The 22,110-nt window shown below is 46.4% G+C and overlaps 1 protein-coding gene across 6 annotated transcripts in view; it reads right to left on the bottom strand.

The window, feature by feature from the left end:
* Nucleotides 1-22,110, bottom strand: part of FARP2 (FERM, ARH/RhoGEF and pleckstrin domain protein 2) — a 204,823-nt gene that overhangs the window by 84,749 nt on the left and 97,964 nt on the right. For all 6 annotated transcript variants that reach the window (XR_007775960.1, XM_050965343.1, XM_050965341.1 and 3 more), the window contains 4 exons: nucleotides 15,610-15,707; nucleotides 13,661-13,775; nucleotides 6,102-6,249; nucleotides 1,445-1,540 (listed from right to left, as the gene is read on the bottom strand). Coding sequence is in view for 5 of the 6 variants with exons in the window: in XM_050965343.1 (XP_050821300.1) it covers nucleotides 1,445-1,540; nucleotides 6,102-6,249; nucleotides 13,661-13,775; nucleotides 15,610-15,707 (457 nt within the window). In the remaining variant the exon portion in view is untranslated. The remainder of the gene's footprint in view (nucleotides 1-1,444; nucleotides 1,541-6,101; nucleotides 6,250-13,660; nucleotides 13,776-15,609; nucleotides 15,708-22,110) is intronic.

The raw sequence follows: 22,110 nt of genomic DNA, 5'->3' as shown, positions 1-22,110 counted from the left end.
CACTACTAATTCCTTCATCTTGGTCAGAATCAAGTCTCAAATGACTGTTTCCCTGGTTACTTCACTTCCTCCACTTTCTAAAAACACAAAGTTGTCTCTAGTACATTCCAAGAACTTGTTGGCAGGGCTGGCTCCAGACACTAGCCTACTAAGCACATGCTTGTGGCGGCACCTTGGGACGGGATGGCATTCGGGGTTTGTTTTTGGTTTGGCCAGGCGGCGCCATGGTGGGAGGTGGGGTCTTGGGCGGCGCGACGCTTAGGGGGGACTTGGGCGGCGCGACACTCGGGGCTCTTTGTTTTTGCTTGGCGCGGCAAAAATGTTAGCGCCGGCCCTGCTTTTTGGAAATGTATTTTGCCACACTACTTTTTGAACAGATGTCTGGGTAGTTAAAGTCTCCCATTACTACCAGGTCTCCAGTTTTGGATACATCCGTTCATTCCCTTCCATGAAAAACCTACAGAAGAAAAAAGTTTACTGCAAAAATTTAGTGGACTGAAAATTGGGATAAACATGCCACATTCTCCCCTTGCATATGTGATTGGCAATGGGGTGCAGGTGCAGAGTCTAATCTGGCAACCATGTGGAGCCCTGGAATCTGAAGCAAATTTTGGCCCCAAACCCTACAGATTTCCAGACATCTGCTGGAGTGCCTGCTCTTTTATGAACCTCTCATACCCTTAATTCCAGCAATGGGCAGCATGACTCACACAGCTGCCATAACTGCATACTACATAACACCCAGAGGTACATTAAAGCCACAGAAAGAAACTAGTAGCAAGCTGAAACAAGCAGCATTAGCCCTCAAGTGGCAATTTGCCCCATAATTGAGCTCCAAAGTTCTGGGCTCATGGGGTAAAGAGTGTCTGCTCAGAAATTCCAACCCCTTATGGCTGGCCATGACTTCTTCAGTCTTGCATATTTGACAACACGTCACTGTAAACAGGATTGTCCAGCACTTCAGTTGGTGGTAGGCCTGCCTAATAGCCTCTCATCCTTGTCACTCAATCCAAACAGACCTCTTTTCTGAACTTTTGTTTCTCTCCCCACCATGGCCCCAAAATACTAGTTTTAGCTATAGGCAAATTTACATATGAAGCACCAGCACTATAAGAAACATTCCTATTAAAAAGAAAATACACATACTGAACAATTTACTCATAACTCTCGTTACTATTTGATATTTTAAAATACATGTGCTTATGTCTAATGAGGGCCAAGACAGGTATAGGAAGTGGAAAGCCTTAGAAGAACAAAGTAGGGACATTGAGGAAGTGGGGGAGACCTTTACTACAATAACTGAAGGATGAAGCCAAAAAGTATCCTTTAGGGCATTTTAAAAAAATCCACTTCCTTTACAAAATTATAGCCTTAAGCATTTCTACTAACAGTTAGAAGACTTGTTTCAAAACAGTGCCATAGCTATAGGTATGGCTAGACTTACATGGACTTCTGGGTGTAGCTTGATAAGAAACCTTTTTCTCTTGAAGCTTAATTTACGGACCTTAGACCAGTTGAAGGTGTTGATTTTTATGGTACCCTAAACGAAAAATAACATTATTTATGGCTAGCAAGAAATGTTTATACTGTCAAGTTGTATTTTGAACAGCAACAAATGTCCCTCCTTGCCCCCACAATTCATTGTATTCAAATCTATTTTCAATTTATTCCTTTCATCAGGCTTTATCTGCTTTGCAATATCATTCATAGACTAACAGAAAACATAGGGTCTTCAAGCAGATATTGAAGGACAATATCAGGTACTTTGTGGTATATACAAGTTTTAAATAGGTATTTTTGTTCTTTTGTAAACTTTCTGTTGTTCATTCTACCCCAGGGTAGCTCTACAAAATCCAATTTAACTGCTCACCTGAGTTGAGTTTCCCAGTTGCCATCAATATCTGCAGAAGTTACTCATCTTGTGCAGTAACAATGGTTCTTCGAGATGTGTCCCCATATGAGTGCTCCACCATAGGTGTGTCTACGTCCTTGCGCTGATGATTGAAGAACTTAAGTAGCAGTGCCCATTGGGCCCGCACATGAACTGTCTCTCCTTGTGCTGTGCCATGAGGCTAGCCAGCGCACACAGGCTAATCATCCTCAGTGCCTTCTCTACCAGACTCATAAATGAGAACTCCGAACTAGAGGGGAGGAGAGTTGGTTGTGGAGCACCTATAGAGGGACACATCTTGAAGAACCATTGTTACTGAACAAGGTGAGTAACTTCTTCGAGTAGCATTCCTATGGGTGTTCCACTTTAGGTGACTCCCAAGCAGTACCCCTTTTGGAGGGCTGAGACTTCAAAGTTGGGTTAGTTACAGATGACAGTACTGTGAAGGAGAAGATGGCACCGGAGGTGGAGTACCCAGTGATCGCATAAAGTTCTGAAAAGTATGGACTGAAGCCCATGTCCCAACTCCGCAGATCTCTGTGATGGGACATCACTGAAGAAGGTGACAGATGAGAAGATCAATCTTGTGGAATGTATACAGATAGGGGGATGGGGAGGGAGATCACCACATTAAGAATTTGGTAGCACTGTCTGATGCAATTCAAGACTCACTTAAGAGAGTCTTTGGGCGAATATTGCTGAGCCCTTGGATCTTTCCACCACAGAGGTGAAAAGTCTAGGGGACTTCCTGAAGGCCTTTGTCCTATCATAGTAGAAGGCCATGGCTCTCCTGACATCTAGGGTATGTAGTATAACCTCCCTAAAGTCTTGGTGAGGCTTGGTGTAGAAGATGGGAAAGTAAATTGATTCATGTGAAACGGGGAGATTATCCTAGGGATGAATTTTGGATGTAGCCTGAGTATAACCTTGTCTGGAAAGAATACTGTGTAAGGGAAATACGCCATCAGAACTGCTCTCTCTGCAGCTATTAGGAAGGCTGTTTTCACTGATAGGTATGTTAGCGAACAGGTGGCCAGTGGTTCAAACGAGGGCCTAGTCAGCACTTTCAGAACCAGGTTTAGCTCCCACATAAGGGTAGGGAATTGAGGCTGAGGGAACAGGTTTATGATACCCTTAAGGAATCTTTTAGTGGTTGGGTGTGACAGCACCAATAAAAGGCTGTAATAGCTGATAGATGGACCCTAAGAGAGCTTAGAAATAATCCTGACTTTAAGAGTCAAAGCATAGACTAGAATATGTGGAAGAGTTAATGGATGTTGGAGATATTTATTGGGAAATGCACCAAATCTGAAACCTGGACCATTTCTGACAGTAAGTATGTTGTGTGGTGGACTTTCTACTATATAAATAGAACCTCCTCTACTTCCTTTGAGCATGAACTTTCTAGGTGCTGGAACCAAGCAGGAGCCTGTGAAAGGAGGTGCAAATAGGTTAGGAAAGAGATCAGTGGGCACATCGCAAGCTGTGTCAGGTAAGGATACCAGGTCTGCCTCAGCAAAGTAGGAGCAATCAGGATGACATGAGTTCCATCCCTGTTTATTTTTAACAAGAGCTTCAGCAGAAGAGGAAACTGAGGAAAGGTGGGAAGAAGCTCCTTGTCCCAAGGGAGAAGAAGAGCATCGCCCAGAGACTGCTGTCCCATTTCCACCCTGGAACAGTAGCATCGACACTTCTTGTCCTGGTGAGTAGCGAACAAGTCTATGGGTGGTGTTCCCCATCGTGTGAACAGGTTGTGGAGTACTGATGAGTGCATCTCCCACTCATGATTGTGTGGGAATTTGCAACTAAGGTTGTCCACCATTGAGTTCTGCGTGCTCGAGAGGTAAGCTGCGGTGTAATGTGATGTGAGAGATGCATGAGGGCTATAGTCTCTCAGCCTCCACGCATAGGGAGGGTGACCTGGCCCCCAGCAATGGTTGATGTAATACATGCAGGCTATGTTGTCTGTTAGGATCTTTGCATGTGATCCTGCGATCTGCAGAAGAAAACGGGCGCAGGCATTCCTGACCGCTCTCAGTTTGAGGAGATCCAAGTGTAGAGACATCTCCATACGTGACCATTTGCCTTGTGTCATGAGGCCAGTTAAATGTGCTCCCCACCCTATGAGTGGTGAGTTGGTGGTAAGAAAGAATGATGGTGACATATACGAGAAGGGGATCCTTTTGCACACACTGGTTGGGTCCTTCCACCAGTTTAAGGATGTTTTGAGCCTGGTGGGTAGCAACAGGTTTGTCCAGCCTGTCCCTGTTAGGTCTGTAAACTGAACTAAACCATAGTTGGAGGCATCACATGTGGAATTTGGTGTGTGGTATCACCACAATGCCTGCTACCATGTGTCCAAAGAGTTGGAGACAGAGTTAGGGCAGTATTTGTGGACACTACTAAATGGTGTTTAGTGAAACCAGGGATAGGAACCTGTGCTGAGGTAGGAGGCCTTTTGCCTGTATGGCGCTGTGACAGGGTGTGCATACCCCGCACTAGGAGAGAAAGGTTTAATCCCACACTATGGACAGAGGAAGTCCATGCTTAGCATGCTCCAGCTGCTGTGCTACTAGAAAGATGAGCAGCTCAGCTCAGTCTGGGCTGGTCACTGAGGAGGAAGCACAATTGGTGGAGGCTCCAGGCCAGGAATCACTACAGCCCCTAACTACGAGAACCAGAGATCCCAGGGACTACATCAGAGACATACTACCTACACCCAATCGGCAGGAGTCAGAATTCCAGGGAGCTACCCACACCAGGAAACCCAGGTACCCCAACGATACACAGTCTACAGCTTCAGGAAACGCAGTAGGAAGTGGCCCAGGGAGGCAGAATGAGTGGTATCTCCCACCTGTGTAAGGTCAGCGTGTTGCGGTAGGATCCCTGCTGCCTGGGTGGTGAATGCACTCACCACTGACAGGGTCCTCGGCTGGGATCTGGTGGAGTTAGGTGGGCTGGGATCACGCTAGCCCAGTCGCCACCTAAACCGGATCTGGCCATGGATGGTTGCATCAGTTGTGGAAAGTGGTCTTGCGGTGCCTCAACCTGCCCGTCAAAAGGGGTATTTACATGCAGGTGGTTGGGACAAGGTTTGCAGACCAGACAGTTTGTGCTTCAGGAATTTCCCTTTCTTCCTCTGTGGTTCTTAACGGTGCCGAGGTTAATATTGAGCCACATATGATCTGTGTTGAGACCGGGGACTAAAATGCCTCTTTTACCCCAGTGTACAGATTCCCAGCAACCTCAGGGTAGCCCTGGAATCCTTCAGGATATGAAGGGAGGCGTTGGTCTTTTTGGCAAAGAGCTTCGTATCCTCAAAAGGAAGATCTTCCACTATGGACTGAACCTCTTTCAGGAATCCTGATAAGTGGAGCCATGATGCTTGTTGCATCACCATCGCTGTGGAGATGGACCTATCTGCAGTGCTGGTGGCATCGAGGGCTGACTGTAGTGATGTTTTTGCTACTAATCGTCGTCCTTCTACTATGGCTTTAAAGTATTGCCGATGTCCCTTGGCCCATTTGTCAATAAAGTTGTTGAGTTTGTAAATGGTTAGCCCACACACTCTGTGCAGCATGAGGAGAGACAATGCATGTGCAGGCCCAACGGACACAGCTACCAAAGTTCTCTAATCAGGAGCACAGGGATGAAGATACACTTACAAGGGAGCACCCATAGGGCCATATGAGCAAATGCTGAAGGAACTGAGTATGTTTAATTTGGAAAAAAAGGAGATTAAGGAGGGGACATGATAGCGGTATTCAAATACTTGAAAAGCTGCCGTAATAAAAGATGGAGAAAGGTGGTTCTCTCTTGCCACAGAGGGCAGCACAAGAGGCAATGGGTTCAAACTACAGCATAGCATATTTAGATTAAATCCCAGGGAAAACTTCCTAACTGTAAGAACACTTGAACAATGGAACAGACTGCCAAGGAAGGTTGTAGAAGCTCCTTCACTGGAAGTTTTCAAAAGGAGGCTGGATAGCCATCTGTCTTGGATGGTTTCGCGATAACAAATCCTGCATCTTGGCAGAGGGTTAGACAGGATGACTTTTGAGGTCCTTTCTAACCCTATGATTCTGTGATATAAGGTCAGCTATTAAAAAAAGTCAGAGGAGATTTTTAGATTAAAGTGACTGACAGTTACTTAAGGAATTATAATCAAAAGGAAGATGTACGTATCTCTGGTATTATTTCCCCAACCTACCTGGAAAACTAGTACGCCCATGTGTGAAACAGCCAGGCTAATTTTTGATCCCTCACGGTCAGATGCAAGGTGGAATCTAACGCCATACATCTCCAGTTTCCGAGCAATTTCAAGCACCTGGAAATCTGACTCAGCAGGAGTTTGGCCCCTCCAATAAGGAACAGAAGCATAAAAATAGAGAATATTAAAAACAACATGATTTTATAATACTTCCAAAGGGTCCAAAGTAATTAATCTATATGTCCAGAACTAAGCAATAATTTTCTGCCTAATTTACACTGACAATTTCACTCCATGAAAGTATTACTGCTACCTTTGTAATTTGACTAACACAATATATCTGGGGGAAACCGATACAGAGAAGCAAATGAAAACTGGTATGAAGGTTATCTGATTCAAAACCCAGGAGGTCAACAGATCACTGTCCAAATAGGAATCCTGTTCAGTTTGATTTCTTGCTTAGGAATACATTGATATACCCAGAAAACAAGGGGGAAATTGAGAATATTGCATAACAGCATGACAGAAATATAGCAAATGTTGCAACAATACAGGACAATCTAAAATGGGATTATAAAATCAGATCAGAATTATCCAGATAGCATTGTATCAAATTAAATATACAGTACATTTGAAGCATATGCACTTCATTTAATAAAAAAAATAAAAATCTAGGAAAACCTAATATAATCAGGCTCTATGCATTCCATGATTCTACAGAAATAGAATTTACCCTCTGCCACAGAACTGTAATCCAAAACCCTAGGTCTCTCATTTAAAAATATCACATTTATACCCTTTACAGTTGCTTAGATAATGGTGAAAACCAATGGAGTTTGCAAACTTTGAGTTTACAATGAGCCTGAAATTATTGTTAAGAGAGGTGTGACTTGCCATCAGACTTCATGATGCCACAGTCACAGAATTCAGCATGTTTTTTGCCATGGAATTGCCCCCCCATCTTCCTGCACTGCCAAAACATGCTTGCACCTTCTCGTTTTCCATCTTCCCCCACCAGGGGAGTCAATTGGATTTCAGCATACACTTCCACAGAGCACAGCAGTAGGGCATCAGGAAAACAAGTCAAGCCTAGCTTGCTGCCAGGGAGTGGGTGGAACCTGAAGTGTAGACTGTCCAGCTGAGCTTGCCAGGATGAACACAACAGATAGACAATACCCCAGGAACAAAGAAGATGAGATACTGAAGTTGGCTTCAAGCTCCCCATTTCCATGATGCGTACTGAGGTAAGGAGCTACTGAGCAAGGCCACCTAGACAACATTTTAACTGCTGAGACCCATAGATGTGGACTGCCCAGAAAACAGTGAAAAACGAAGATCTTCAAGAGTAACCTTTACTGAAAATGACGACTGCCAAATTTACATCAAATTAGTGTTTTCAACTGTAAGTCATAGTTGTCTGGGAGTTTGAGGGTGACAGCCCTCATGGAGATGGGAATTAAGGACATTTCACAAAGCCAGAATAAAAAGAACATTGACATAGAATTTAGGAGTTCTTGCCACACACTTTAGTCCCACAGTGCTGCAGGATACACAAGGGTCTGATTATAATAGGAGTTTGGTGTAACCGACTGACAAAGGCAACCTCAAAATTTAGAGGTTCCGCAACATAACACTATACTAAAAGATCCCACAATGATTACTAAAGCACTAGTTCTGATCAAGTGCTATTTTTGCCATCTACATTACTGCACTGCATACAAAAAAGGCAACAAATGGAATTTTCATACTGTTTAATGGAAGGAAACTGAATGATGGAGGAAGGGCAGGGGGCTGGGAAAAATAAAGGAACTCAGCAATTTTTGCTTAGAACTGACTAGCCTCAACACAGGCTGTATTTATGTATGCCATATTAAAACACGCTTTCAGAAAAAAAAATGTACCCAGGGAACAGCTCTTCCCCGCAATAGATATTCAATTAGTTTAGAATAGACTATATGCTATTTAGGGTATGATCTGTCTATTTTTGTATACTATCCTGTGCCAAGTGTAACATGAGCATTAAATAAAATGAATATTTCCTGCAATACCTTTTCCTTCTTCTACCCTTTTTTTTTAAAAGATGCCTTCTCCTAACAGTTTATAGAGTTACCATTAAGACCAGACATCTTTGTTCTATTTCTATAAAGTAATGTTTTTCTGTTGAACATGTTCAGATAAATTATTAATAATTAAAGCAGAATTTATGGAAATAAGGACCTCTTAACTGTATGCATAGACCATCTTTAAAATTAATACCAGCACAACCACAGAACCCATTCAGAATGCAATCCTTTTAAATATGAAAAAATACTGCAGGAATCATGATTCTCTCACTCTTACAAGTGGTTACATACTTGAAAATCATCGTGCCACACACATTCTGGGTGAGTACGAAGTGGTTAAAACATTCAGTATAGTTTCTACTGCTTTATTCTGTAAGAACAAGAAGTACTTGTGGCACCTTAGAGACTAACAAATTTATTTGGGCACAAGCTTTTGTGGGCTAAAACCCACTTCATCAGATGCATGGAGTGGAAAATACAGTAGGAAGATGGGGAGGGTAGAGACAATTCAGTTAAAGAGGGCTATTATCAACAGGATGAAAAAAATCACTTTTGTAGTGGTAATCCAGGTGGCCCACTTCAAACAGTTGACAAGAAGCTATGAGTAACAGTAGGGGGAAATTAGCATAATAAATTTGTCAGTCTCTAAAGTACCCAGGGCCACCGAGAGGATTCAGCGGGCCTGGGGCAAAGCAATTTCGAGGACCCCTTCCATGAAAAAAAAGTTGCAATACTATATTCTTGTGGGGACCCCTGCAAACTGCCCCACTTGTGCCCCTCCCCCCATCCCCAGGGCAGCCCTGAAGGTGCCACTAGTACTCCTTGTTGTTTTTGCTGATACAGACTGACACGGCTACCACTCTGAAAACTGCTTTATTCTGTATTAACTTTGAAAAAAAAATCGATCTTCACAATGGCAAAGCCTGAAAAGACTTTTTCTCCCAATTACAAAAATTTCAGGAGTTCAATATTTTCAAAGATTTAGTCTATATTGTGTTTTTCATCAAATTTGGATATGATGTAGCCAAATAAACTTAATATACAAAATATAATTACAACAGTATAACTTTTGTGAGCAGATAAGGCCTAAGTTGCATCTCTGTGGGATAAGTGATAAAAGGTTGGAAATATAAATTTTGGCCATAAATTCACACATTACACAACTTCAAGCATAGTGTGTACAACACAATAAGCTAAGCTCATTCCTGGTGTAATGCCACAATCTCAGAAAGAGGATGTTTGGGCTTCATGTGGTGAAAAATAAAATCACAGAAATGTGCTCGAGAATTTGGAATATGTCCAATAAAACTTCTACGCACAAACTCAGGTGAGCAACTTGAGTACTATCTTATTACGTATAAAAACCACTAGAGTTTAACTATTCAAATTTACCTAATAAAGTTAAGAGCACAATACCTATCAGAAAGAATAGAATTTTTAAAAACTGCCAGCACCTACAACAGAAGGAACTTTCTAAAGTGGGGAAAACTAGGAATGAAGCCAAGCAGCTCATACTGCACAGAACACATTTATAAATGAGAAGCAGTTTCAAAGTAATTATCCTCAGATGTTTGCTGTAGACTAATCTGCACAGACTGATCTGAAAACAATCTGGTCTAATTTTGTTCATCCATTAAGTAGATAAATCTACTTAGGCTTCCCCAAGTCAATGGATGACAACCTGCCAATTAAAGGTATTTTCCAACAAGAACTGCCCTCAGTACAGAAGGTCTCAATGCAAGGTTTCCTTACAGCTGGATCCATATGTAGACAATATTTATCACAACATCCATACAGTAATGGGGAAGATCAAACTCAAACCCAGATACTGATACATGTCCTCTGCTTTATATAATTTTTTAAACCTACAATTAATTTATTTTATGGCTTGAAGAGGCAAAAGCATTGCATATTCAGAAATTGCACTGGTGAGAAAAGTAGAATTTCAGATTCTGAACCAGGACCTATATTCACAACCTATTTCCAAAGATACCTCGATGAGGCTGGTTTTAGCACAAGATAACTGTGTTACAAGGGTCAGGATACTGATTAGCCTGATGACCACTCAAGACCAAGACCACTGTGGCTCTTCTGCTGTTACCTTGTTCTCTTTCCACCCTCCAGCCACAAAATTGTTATATTCACTTATTGTGTATTGTTTAAATCCTAAATTGTGCACTCTTTGAGGCAGGAACTGGCCTTGTGTTTTTTGTATAATGCCTAGTACAAAAGAAGTCTTTTAGGTATACCAGAATATAAAGTGGTCAACTTTGGATCTTGCAGAGGTACACATCTACTGAGCTGTGCCATTAATAGACTATTTTGGCACTGAGTAAACAGATCTGACAGTTTAAATGTAGAAGCCATATTTTACACACAAAAAATTAATCACTCATTTTAAGAAGCACAATATAAGCCAGGGGTCGGCAACCTATGGCACGTGTGCCAAGGACAGCATGCGAGCTGATTTTTAATGGCACGCTGCTGCCTGTTGGAGTCCCAGCAGGTAGCAGCGTGCCATTAAAAATCCTGGCCAGCCTGCTCTTCTCCACCCTCTGCTCCCCCAACTTCCCCGCCGTGGGGGCAGGGGGCAAATAATTGGTCCTGCTGGCTCCCCTGCCTCTTCCCATAGTGTGCTGGGTTCCTGCCCCTCCTCTGCCTCTCTGTCCCTCCCTCCCTGCCAGCCAACCAGCTGATGGCCCCTGCGAGAGAGGGGGTTGGGAAGGAGCAGAGTCAGCGTGCTCGCTGCTCCCGGCGGAGGCAGAGAAGAAGCAGAGGCAGGGCCTTGGGTGGGTGGAATAGGAGCATATCCCCTCCAGCACTCTGTCCTGATCCCCCCGCATACACACACCTCCCAGCCCTCTGCCTTGACCCCCCCACACATATACCCCAGCCCTCTGCCCTGGTGCCCCCCTCCCACAGGCCTCTGCCCTGAGCCCCACACCCCCCCAGGCCCGTGCCCTGAGCCTTGTGCCCCGCACACACCCCAGGCCCCTGCCCTGAGCCCTGTACCCCCCGCATACACACCCAGCCCTCTGCTTGACTTCTTCACTCCCGCCCCACGACCCTAGTCCTGAATCTGGCATCCTCACACATACCCAGCCCCCCTGCCCTGACATCTGCACCCTCCTCACATGCCCCCAGCCCTCTGCCCTGACTCTTGCCCCCCCCACATACCCAGCCCCCCACCCCACCCCATGCACCCCCCACATCTTGACTCTTGCACGCCCCTCTATCCCCACCCTCACCCTGAGCACCAAACGGGAACTCCTGCACCTCCCCCCCCGCCCCACATTCCCATCTGCACCTCTTGCACCAAATGCGAGCTGCCCAAGTAAGCACCCCACACCCAAACCTTCTGCCCCAACTCTGAGCCAGATTTTCATTCTAGCTCCTGGCCAGACCCTTCACCCCCAGCCCTGTGCTCAGTGCACTCCCACCCTCAGCTCAGTGCAGAGAGAGGAAGAGAATGGGCCAGAACCAGGGAGAAAGTAGGTACCCACTGTATGTGGGCAGGGCCAGGACCCCAGACTGACAGCGGGCTGAGTGGGTCCAGCAGCTGGGATCCCGGCTGGCAGGAGCCGGCGGATGGAACCCAAGTGGTTGTTCAGAGTTGCAAACACTTCAGAGTTATGAACAACCTCCATTCCCGAGGTTTTTGTAACTCTGAGGTTCTACAGTACTATTTTATCGTCACTTCTGTCCCACAGATTTTCAACTTCTCTATTCTCTTTATACTTCACACAGTATAAAATGCCTATACTATGGAATTTATTTATAATTAATGAATTATAAACAAGGCCCTATGTAACTAGTGGCAAGTAGAAATTATATTCTGCAACTGGAAATTCTGGGACAGTCTTACACAAACTACTAATTTCTTTAAGTATTTTAAATAGAAAAATAATTAGTTTTAAACCACTACTACTCAGACCATAAGGTCTTTAGCAAAGAAGGCCATCATGATAATGTATACTGTATTAAAACTGTATTGCAAAGTAAGTGCAGGTGAACAGCATGTTTTCATCCTCCTTATTTCTCCCTACCTCCCACAAAGTTAAAAACATTAGCAGCTCTAATGAGACTTCATTTGTCTAACAAAAATGAATGGCAGTTAAAACAAAAAATGCATCCTGTATGAGTGACCACTAATGAGGTTGCTGCAGTCTACTGTATTTGGCAAGGTTTAGAGCAGGGGTCTCAAACTCAAATGACCACAAAGGCCACATGAAGTCTAGTAAACTGGCTCAAGGGCCGCATCACTGACACCCCCACCCTCACTGCCCCGGCCCTGCCCCCACTCTTCTCCTTCCATGAGGCCCCATCTCTGCCCACCCCTTCCCTGCCCCTTTCCATCCCCTTCCCCAAAGTTCCCACCCCAACGTTGCCCCTTCCCTGTCACCAGGGGGTGCAAGAGGGGTTCAGGGTGTGGGAGGCAGTTGGTGTGTGGGGTGCAAGAGGGAGGAGGGGTGCGGCAGGGGATTGGGGTGCAGCAGGTGGCTCAGGGCAGGGAGTTGGGGTGCAGGAGGGATGCGGGAGGCAGCAGGGGGCTCAGGACAGGGAGTTGGGGTGCAGGAGAGATGCGGGGTGCGAGCTCCGGCCCAGCATCGCTTACCTAGAGCAGCTCCGTAGTGACAGCGGCACACATTGGGGCTAGGGCAGGCTCCTGGCCCCACGCCACTCTGCTCCAGGAAGCAGCTGGAACCACAGCTCCTGGGGGAACAGGGGTGGGCACAGGGCTCCGCTGCAGCTCCTCCAGGTACCTTCCATGAAGCTCCCATTGGCCACAGTTCTCTGTTCCCAGCCAATGGGAGCTGCGGGGGGAGTACAATGAAGCAAGGCAACGCAGGAGCCTTCTGCCTCCTCCCTCCTGCCCTAAAGGAGTGCCACCAGCCGCTTAAGGGAGCGGTGCGGGGCTTGTGGCGCCACGGGGGACAATCCTGCAGGCCGGATTCAGCCTGTGGCCTGTAGTTTGCCCACCCCTGGACTGGAGGTAGGCAGAGTGGCGGGGGAAGCATGGAGCTTGGCGGGCTGCACAGAAGAGTCCATACAGCCGTGTGTTTGAGATCCCTGGTTTAGAGTATAAACTGAAGCCATTATCGTGGTTTTGCTTCCACCTACCAACAGCATTTAGCTTATGCCATCTATATGAAGGAGCAAGCACGTGTAAAATTGTAAATGGCCTGTACTTCAGTCTCCTGGGGGAAGGTGTTCTGTATCAGTTTGGTACTATTTACACTACAATTAGATCAAACTGTGCTAGAACTTTTTAAACACATAACTAAGTATTTTGGGGGGTTAAAAACTTGGGGGGAGGAGGTTAGCTGTAGATGAGGCCTAACTCAGTGCTCCTGCATCTAGATTCTTTTACTGCCCCCTTCACCATATTTGAATTCCATCAAACAATTATCATCTTTCTAATTTCCCTGCACTGTTTCATCAATATGCTGTAATACTATAACATTTCCAAACAGCCCACCAATAATCTGCACTTACAAGTGCTTCCTGTGAAACTCCAGTATCTTTCCTTGTACTCTTTCCTGGTTTGGCAAGTATTGGTTTGTTTTTAGGTGATCACGATCCCCAGATTCATCGAAATCCCCAATCTCCGCTATGATAAAAAGTAATAGAACATGTCAGAATTTAAAGAAACTATACTTGAGTAAAGAAAATAAAGTTAATAATCTTCAATTCTAACTTTTCTATAAAATACCATTTACATAGTACTTTATCTTATTTGGTTTTATGATGATATTTATTGGCATTCCCACATCTGCAAGTTTTCACATGGGGGTTTTTCCAATAGAGACAGGACCAAACTATCAATCAATGAGTTACCTTTATCTCTAAAAGGTTATATCAGACTAATTCCTTCCAATACTGTGAATTAGGGAGCCATTGTTGGGACTTGAGTGTGGTCTACACACAAAGCTGCAGAGCAGTTTAAATGCAACTTCGTGTTCAGCTTGCGCCTGTAATTTATAGGTGTAAACTAAATGGATTTAAACCAGGTTTAAACTGATGAATGTCCACATAGGGCTTTGCACCTTTTAATTAAAATTAGTTTTAAACATATTTAAGTTAAACTAATGCAACTTCTGCGTAGACAAGCTCAGAGTAGTTTTGGAGAATCATGATAAACATATTTCAGCTTAAGCTTCAAAAAGGACTGCTATAAACACGTCAGAATTTTTTTAAAATAGTTATGAAAAATACCATGAAAGTATCTTGTTTAAAATTAGGCTGACCTATAAAACCAAGAAGTTTTAAACATGATTATCTTGTAAATATATTAAGCCCAAAATATTTATATTCCTTTGTCACCTTTGCTTTTCTAGCATCCTAAGATTCACTCCTGAAATGTGGCCACAGATGTTGATACTTCTCAGCTGTTCCATGTTTATTTGAAGTTCTCTCAAAAACACAAGATAGTGCTAATAGTGCTAGAAAATCCTTGGCAAGTTTTCATAGCACAAATCATTGGACATTATGTAAGATAGCCTTGGCCTTCCAATAAGTGGAGTCATGTTCCATTATTGTGTCTGAAGAGGTGTTTCTTAAAACATTTTTGGTTTGGGTGGGCAGGACAAAAGGAAAGAATGTATCCCCTGTGTCTTATATTTAAGATTTGTAAATAAATGTCATTGCTTGTCTCCTTTAATCCCTGGATTAAATGCTACTTTCAATGCTACTTTGGCACCTAAATGCCTTTGAAAATCTGGCCTTAGGGGCCTCAGGGCAAGCATCTTGAGGGTCCTAAACAGAAAACAAGTCCATTCAGTTTCCACCTCACTCCCAAACAGGAGCCCACCACCTGCCTTTCCAATTCTCCCTTCTCTCTAACTCTTCCTAGCAACAAGTCCTTCCCCAGAGGACGATATTCTCACTATCAGGCCTGTTTTCTTGTGTTGCCAGACTCCTGCTCTAATTCCTTCCACTTCCTGCCTGCCCTCCATATGTACACTGCCTTGTAGCCTGAAGTTGATTTGGAAACTGATATAGGGAAGATTTAAGGCAGATAAGAAGGGCAGGCCAGAAAATAAGCAAGATTACTGGCAATGGGAGGAGAGCCAGGTGAGAGTTACAACAGATAAGAATCTTGACTCAGCCCCACCTTCCAGCAGCCAAAACTATATTGCTTTTTAGCACAGCACTCCAAAGTGGCCTCCTTCCCAACCCCATGAAAATTGGCCAATCCTCATTGTGTTAAATACATGGTGATCATCCAGTATGCAGAAGGTTAAAGATTAACTAGTTAAGTTTTTTTTTTAATCAATATTAGACTTGTGAAATAGAAAATACCTGTTTTAGGGTTTTTTTGTTTGTTGGTTTGTTTTTTTTTTTAATTATTGACATGCAGATAATGCTTTGGTGCGCTGATACATGATCTAGTTCAGTTTAACAGTGGCAACATCAGTTTATGCTAGGATAGCCAACATACTAACACTGCAGAAGATGAGAGATGATCAGAGCTGCTGTGTTGTCACTGCAGGTTAGTCGTTCCTCTGCCAAGTCTCTCTTGATTTGTAATGCAAATAGATACCTAAAAAGGAAGAGTGAAGAGTATAATCTTTTGATGAGCTAAATAAAACTCAACACTACTTACACAATAAGCAGCTTCTACAAATATTCTTCAAAAAGTACATAAAACAGAACTCATCATTTCTCAGTGACAATCACATAAAATTAAAAAAGTAGTACATAACATAGGTAGGTCAAATTCCTAACCAATGTGGCCACAAAGCAATTTAACAGTGTGATGGAGTCAACTGTCACAGGGGATCCAAACTCTTTGAAGAGCTTGGCTTATCAGAAAGCAGATTTCAGAAAAGACTGTCACTCACCTTTGTAACTGTTGATCTTTGAGATGTGTTGCTCATATCCATTCCAATTAGGTGTGCGTGCGCCATGTGCACGCTCGTCGGAAGATTTTTACCCTAGCAACACTCGGTGGGTCAGCTGGGTCACCCCCTGGAGTGGCGCTACTATAGCGCCGGATATATACCCCTGCCGACCCAATGGCCCTTCAGTTCCTTCTTGCCGGCTACTCCGACAGTGGGGAAGGAGGGCGGGTTTGGAATGGATATGAGCAACACATCTCGAAGAACAACAGTTACAAAGGTGAGTAACCGTCTTTTCTTCTTTGAGTGCTTGCTCATATCGATTCCAATTAGGTGATTCCCAAGCCTTACCTAGGCGGTGGGGTCGGAGTGAGATGTTGCAGAATGCAAAACTGCTGAGCCAAAGGCTGCATCGTCTCTGGACTGCTGAACCAATGCGTAATGTGAGGCAAAGGTGTGAATCGATGACCAGGTAGCAGCGCGACATATTTCCTGGATGGGGACATGGGCAGATGAGGCTTGCGCCCAAGTAGAATGGCCGGTTAGATGGCTAGCCGGAATGTGAGCCAATTCATAGCATGTTCGGATGCAGGATGTCACCCAAGATGAAATTCACTGGGAAGAGACTGGCATGCCTTTCATCCGGTCTGCCACCGCTACAAAGGGCTGAGGTGAACATCGGAAGGGTTTGGTTCTCTCGATATAAAAGGCGAGAGCCCTGCGGACATCCAAGGTATGTAGTCGTTGTTCCCGACACAATGAGTGCGGCTTCGGGAAGAAGACTGGGAGAAAGATGTCTTGATTGACATGAAAAGCAGACACCACTTTAGGGAGGAAGGAGGGGTGCGGTCGCAGCTGTACCTTTGTCCTTGTGGAATACCGTATACGGGGGATCCGCTGTCAAAGCCCGAAGCTCTGATACTCGTCTTGCCGAGGTGATAGCAATGAGGAAGGCTGTCTTCCAGGAGCGGTACAGCAGGGAACAGGTGGCCAGAGGGTCAAAAGGGGCACCCATAAGCTTGGCTAGCACCTGATCGCAGGTAGGGGTCGGGTGTCTGACTTGAGGGTACAACCGCTCCAATCCCTTAAGGAACCTGGAAACTATGGGGTGAGAAAAGATTCAACTGCCACTTTCCCCCGGGTGGAAGGCGGAAATAGCTGCCAGATGCACCTTTATAGAAGAGACCGCCAGGCCCTGCTCTTTCAGGGACCATAGGTAATCCAGGACAGTAGGGACAGATACCTGTCCAGGGACTAAATTACTCTGAGCGCACCAGTAGAAGAAACGCTTCCACTTGGTGAGATATGTCGTCTTCATGGAAGGCTTCCTACTGCCCAAGAGCACCTGTTGTACAGAGGCAGAGCAACGCAAATCAGACTGGCTCAACCACACAGCAGCCATGCTGTGAGATGAAGGGATTGCAGGTCCAGATGGTGAAGCCTGCCGAAGTCCTGTGTTGTGAGGTCTGGCCAGAGTGGCAGGGGGATCGGGTCTGCCACTGAGAAGTCGAACAACAGGGTGTACCAATGCTGCCTTGGCCACGCTGGAGCAATGAGGATCAGGTGGGCTCTGTCCCTGCAGAGCTTGAGCAGGACTCTGTGGACGAGCGGAAACGGTGGGAAGGCATAAAGCAGGTGTGTCATAAACAGATAGTTAAAAGTTAATGGAACAGAAGTACTTCATATCTCTTTTGCCTGGAAAGGGTTACCAAGAACAGTTAGCCTGGCTGTCACCTGACCAGAGGACCAATCAGAGGACAGGATACTTTCAAATCTTGAGGGAGGGAAGTTTTGTGTATGCTGTTAGTTTTTGGTTGTTGTTCACTCTGGGGGCTCAGAGGGACCAGACATGCAACCAGTTTTCTCTCCAATCTCTCCGATACAGGCTCTTATAAGGTCAGAATAGTGAGTACGAGGTAGATAAAGCGAGTTAGGCTTATGGTTGTTTTCTTTATTTGCAAATGTGCATTTGGCTGAAAGGAGTTCAAATTGGTATTTTGCTGAAAAGATTTTAATTTGTACTTGTACACTTAGGCTGGGAGGGTATTCCAAGTGTCTATAGCTGAAAGACCCTGTAACATATTCCATCTTAAATTTACAAAGATAATTTTTACTGTTTTTCTCTCTTTAATTAAAAGCTTTTCTTGTTTAAGAACCTGATTGTTTTTTTTTATTTTGGTGAGACCCCAGGAGACTAGGTCTGGACTCACCAGGGAATTGGTGGGGAGAAAGGAGGGAAGGGGGAGAGAAAGGTTGATTTCTCTCTGTTAGGATTACTTTCTCTCTCAGGAAGAGTCTGGGAGGGGGAGAGAGAAGGAGGGGGGAAGATGCATTTTCCTCTCTGTTGAAAGATTCAAGGAGTTTGAATCACAGTGATCTTCCAGGGTAACCCAGGGAGGGGAAGCCTGGGAGAGGCAACGGTGGGGGAAAGGGTTTACTTTCCTTGTGTTAAGATCCAGAGGGTCTGGGTCTTGGGGGTCCCCGGGCAAGGTTTTGGGGGGACCAGAGTGTACCAGGCACTGGAATTCCTGGTTGGTGGCAGCGCTACAGGTTCTAAGCTGGTAATTAAGCTTAGAGGAATTCATGCTGGTACCCCATCTTTTGGACGCTAAGGTTCAGAGTGGGGATTATACCATGACAAGGTGCCTCTTCCACGGGATCAGGAATGCGTCTGAGAGGGAGCCTGGGGAGCGTCCTTGGAAGGAGCAGAACACCTAGCATTTCCTGTTCTCTCGGGAGGCAAAGAGGTCTATGTGGGGAAAGCCCCACCTCCGGAAAACAGAATGGATAACGTCTCGATGAATCGACCACTCGTGAGACAGGAAGGACCTGCTGAGGTGATCTGCCAGAGAGTTCTGGATTCCTGGGAGAAAAGACGCTACCAAATCGATCGAGTGGGCTATGCAAAAGTCCCAGAGGCGGATGGCTTCTTGACAAAGGAGGGAGGAGCGTGCTCCGCCCTGCTTGTTTATACAAAACATGGCCGTTGTGTTGTCCGTGAACACTAATACACAACGGCCTTGTGGATGGTCCCGAAACACCTGGCATGCTAGATGGACTAATCTCAGCTCCCTCACATTGATGTGCAGGGCTAGCTCTTGGGGCAACCAGAGGCCTTGAGTGTGAAGGCTCCCGAGGTGGGCACCCCAACCCAGAGATGACGCGTCTGTGGTTAGGGCCACCGAGGGTTGCGGTGGGTGGAAAGGTATCCCTGCATAGACCAGACAGGGGTCTAACCACCAAGTGAGGGAGGAGTCGAGAACCTTCCTGGGGATAGTGAGCACCGAATCCAGACTGTCTCTGTGTGGACGGTATATTGAAGCAAGCCATGTTTGGAAGGAACGGAGACGTAGCCTGGCATACTTGGTCACGAAGGTGCAGGCCATGTGACCTACTAGGCCGAGGCAAGTGCGCACCGACGTTGTTGGAAAGGATTGGAGACTTCTAATTATTGAAGCCATTGTTTGAAAACGCGACTGGAGGGGACAGGCAGGCTCTGGCCAGATTGGAGTCCAGAACAGCTCCGATGAAGTCTATTCTCTGCGTGGGTGTCAGAGTAGACTTTTCCGTGTTGATCATGAGGCCCAGGCTCCCGAAGAGGTCTGTGACAATGTGCAGGTGCTGTGATACTTGCAACTGGGAAGTCCCTCGAATGAGCCAATCATCGAGATATGGGTAGACGTGTACCCGATCCCGCCGGAGTGAGGCGGCGACTACAGCCATGCATTTTGTGAAGACACGCGGAGATGTAGAAAAGCCAAACGGAAGTACACCGAACTGAAAGCGTTGATGGTTAACCACAAAGCGGAGGTACCGTCCGTGTGGTGGGTAGATTGCGATGTGGAAATATGCGTCCTTCATATTCAGGGCGGCATACCAGTCTCTCGGATCTAGGGATGGGATGATGGTCCCCACGGATACCATGCGGAACTTCAGCTTGATCAGGAATTTGTTGAGTTCTCGCAGGTCTAGGATCGGTCGTAGACCTCCCTTTGCCTTGGGGATTAAGAAGTAGCGGGAATAGAACCTCTTGCCCCTCATGTCTTTTGGAACCTCCTCTATGGCTCCCAGTTTTAGGAGCGCCTGGACCTCTTGTAAGAGGAATTGCTTGTGAGAGGGTTCCCTGAAGAGGGATGGGTAGGGAGGGTGGGAAGGGGGGGGGTTGAAACAAACTGGAGGTGGTATCCCGTTTCCACCGTGCAGAGGACCCAAGGATCTGAGGTTAGCTGGGACCAGGCAGGGAGGAAATGGGAGAGGCAGTTGAAAAAGGAATGAGAAGGATCCGGTAGGACAACTGGTGGGCTGTCCTCGGGCGTCCCACCAAAGGTTTTGCTTGGGCCTCGTTGGTGGTTTAGGAGGCACTTGACTTTGGGTTCCTTGAGGGCCAGACTGCCTCCGCCGATTCCCCCTGCCACGCCTTCTGGTAGCGTCCTGACGCGGGCTAGTGTGGTTGGGGCCGGAAGGACCTTCGTTGGGTCACTTGCGTGTGCATACCCAGCGAGCACATTATGACACAATTGTCCTTCAGACTTTGCAACCTGGGGTCAGTTTTGTCTGAGAAAAGGCCCTGGCCCTTGAAGGGTAAATCCTGAATGGTCTGCTGCAATTCAGGGGGAAGGCCTGAAGCCTGGAGCCAGGAGATATGCCTCATCGTCACTCCGGATGCCAGAGTTCTGGCAGCCGAGTCCGCTGCATCCAGAGAGGCCTGGAGGGAGGTTCTTGCTATCTTTTTACCCTCTTCAAGTAGGGCCGTACACTCTGGACGGGACTCCTGGGGAAGAAGCTCCGTAAACTTCCCCACGGACACCCATATATTAAAGTTATACCAACTTAGGAGGGCTAGTTGGTTTGCCACCCTAAGTTGGAGGCCACCAGCCAAGTACATTTTGTGGCCTAGGAGGTCCATGCGTCTAGCCTCCTTCGCCTTAGGAGCTGATGCTTGCTGGCCATGACGCTCCCGTTTGTTCACTGATTGGACAACCAGAGAGCAGGGAGGTGGGTGGGTGTAGAGATATTCGTACCTCTTTGAGGGGACCATATATTTCCTCTCTACTCCCCTTGCTGTAGGTGGAATTGAAGCTGGGGATTGCCAACTGGTGTCCGCATTGGCTTGTATAGTGCAGATGAACGGGAGAGCCACTCTAGTAGGTGCATCAGCCGATAAGATGTCCACGACCAGGTCCTCTATTTCAGTAACCTCCTCCATCTGCAAGTTCATATTCTGAGCCACCCACCTCAAGAGGTTTTGATGGGCCCCGAGATCGATTGGTGGAGGGTCTGAGGAGAATGTTCCTGCTACCGCCTCATCAGGTGAGGAGGAGGAGGAGAGGCCTGGGACCAACGGGTCCTGAGGTGGGTCGTGTACTTGAAGGGCGTCATCTGCATCAGGTGGAACCTCGGTGACTGCAGATGGAATTGGAACCTCGTCCGTGCCCGTAGGGGGAGGGCGGCTCACTGTCACCTCTGGTACCCGGTGTTTTGACGGGGCCGACCGTTGAGCCACTGATGGGGCACCTTGGGCCTGGTGGTAAGCCCATGGTGTACAGAAGGACCAGTGATGAGGCCCTTGTTCGTGTCTTTGTCTCTCCGGATATTGGCTGGGGACATCAGAGTCACACTCCTGATGGTAGGATGCTTTGCCAGCCTGAGACGATACTGATGTATGTCTCGAAGGCCACGGTGGTGCCGAGAGACCCTGGGAGGGCGCCACGGTTCTTAATGCTCGATCCCGGGGCAGTACCAGGGAGCGGTACTGGGAGCTATGGCGGTACCGCGAGTGAGACCAGGACCTTCTGCTGTACCGGTGCCGGGAGGTTGACCGGGATCTTGAGTCCCTTCGTCTGGAGCGACTGCGGGATACACAGTACCGAGATCAGTGCCGAGAGATGGATCGGTACCGGGAGTATCTGTCCGGTGAACAAGATGTTGAACGTCGCCACGAGTGCGACTGGTACCACGATGGAGAGTGGTGCGGGGACTGCGAGCGGCGCCGTGAGCGGTAACGACATGATCGAGAGCATCTGCAAGACCGTGATCTGGAATGACATCTCTCTGTTGGACCGACGGAAGGAGGCCTTACCAGGGCCAGCTTGCCGATGGTTTGAA

This window comes from Gopherus flavomarginatus, chromosome 8 (genome assembly GCF_025201925.1).
Source record: "Gopherus flavomarginatus isolate rGopFla2 chromosome 8, rGopFla2.mat.asm, whole genome shotgun sequence".
NCBI classification, from domain to species: domain Eukaryota; kingdom Metazoa; phylum Chordata; order Testudines; family Testudinidae; genus Gopherus; species Gopherus flavomarginatus.
This window is presented reverse-complemented; position numbering and strand designations above follow the sequence as displayed.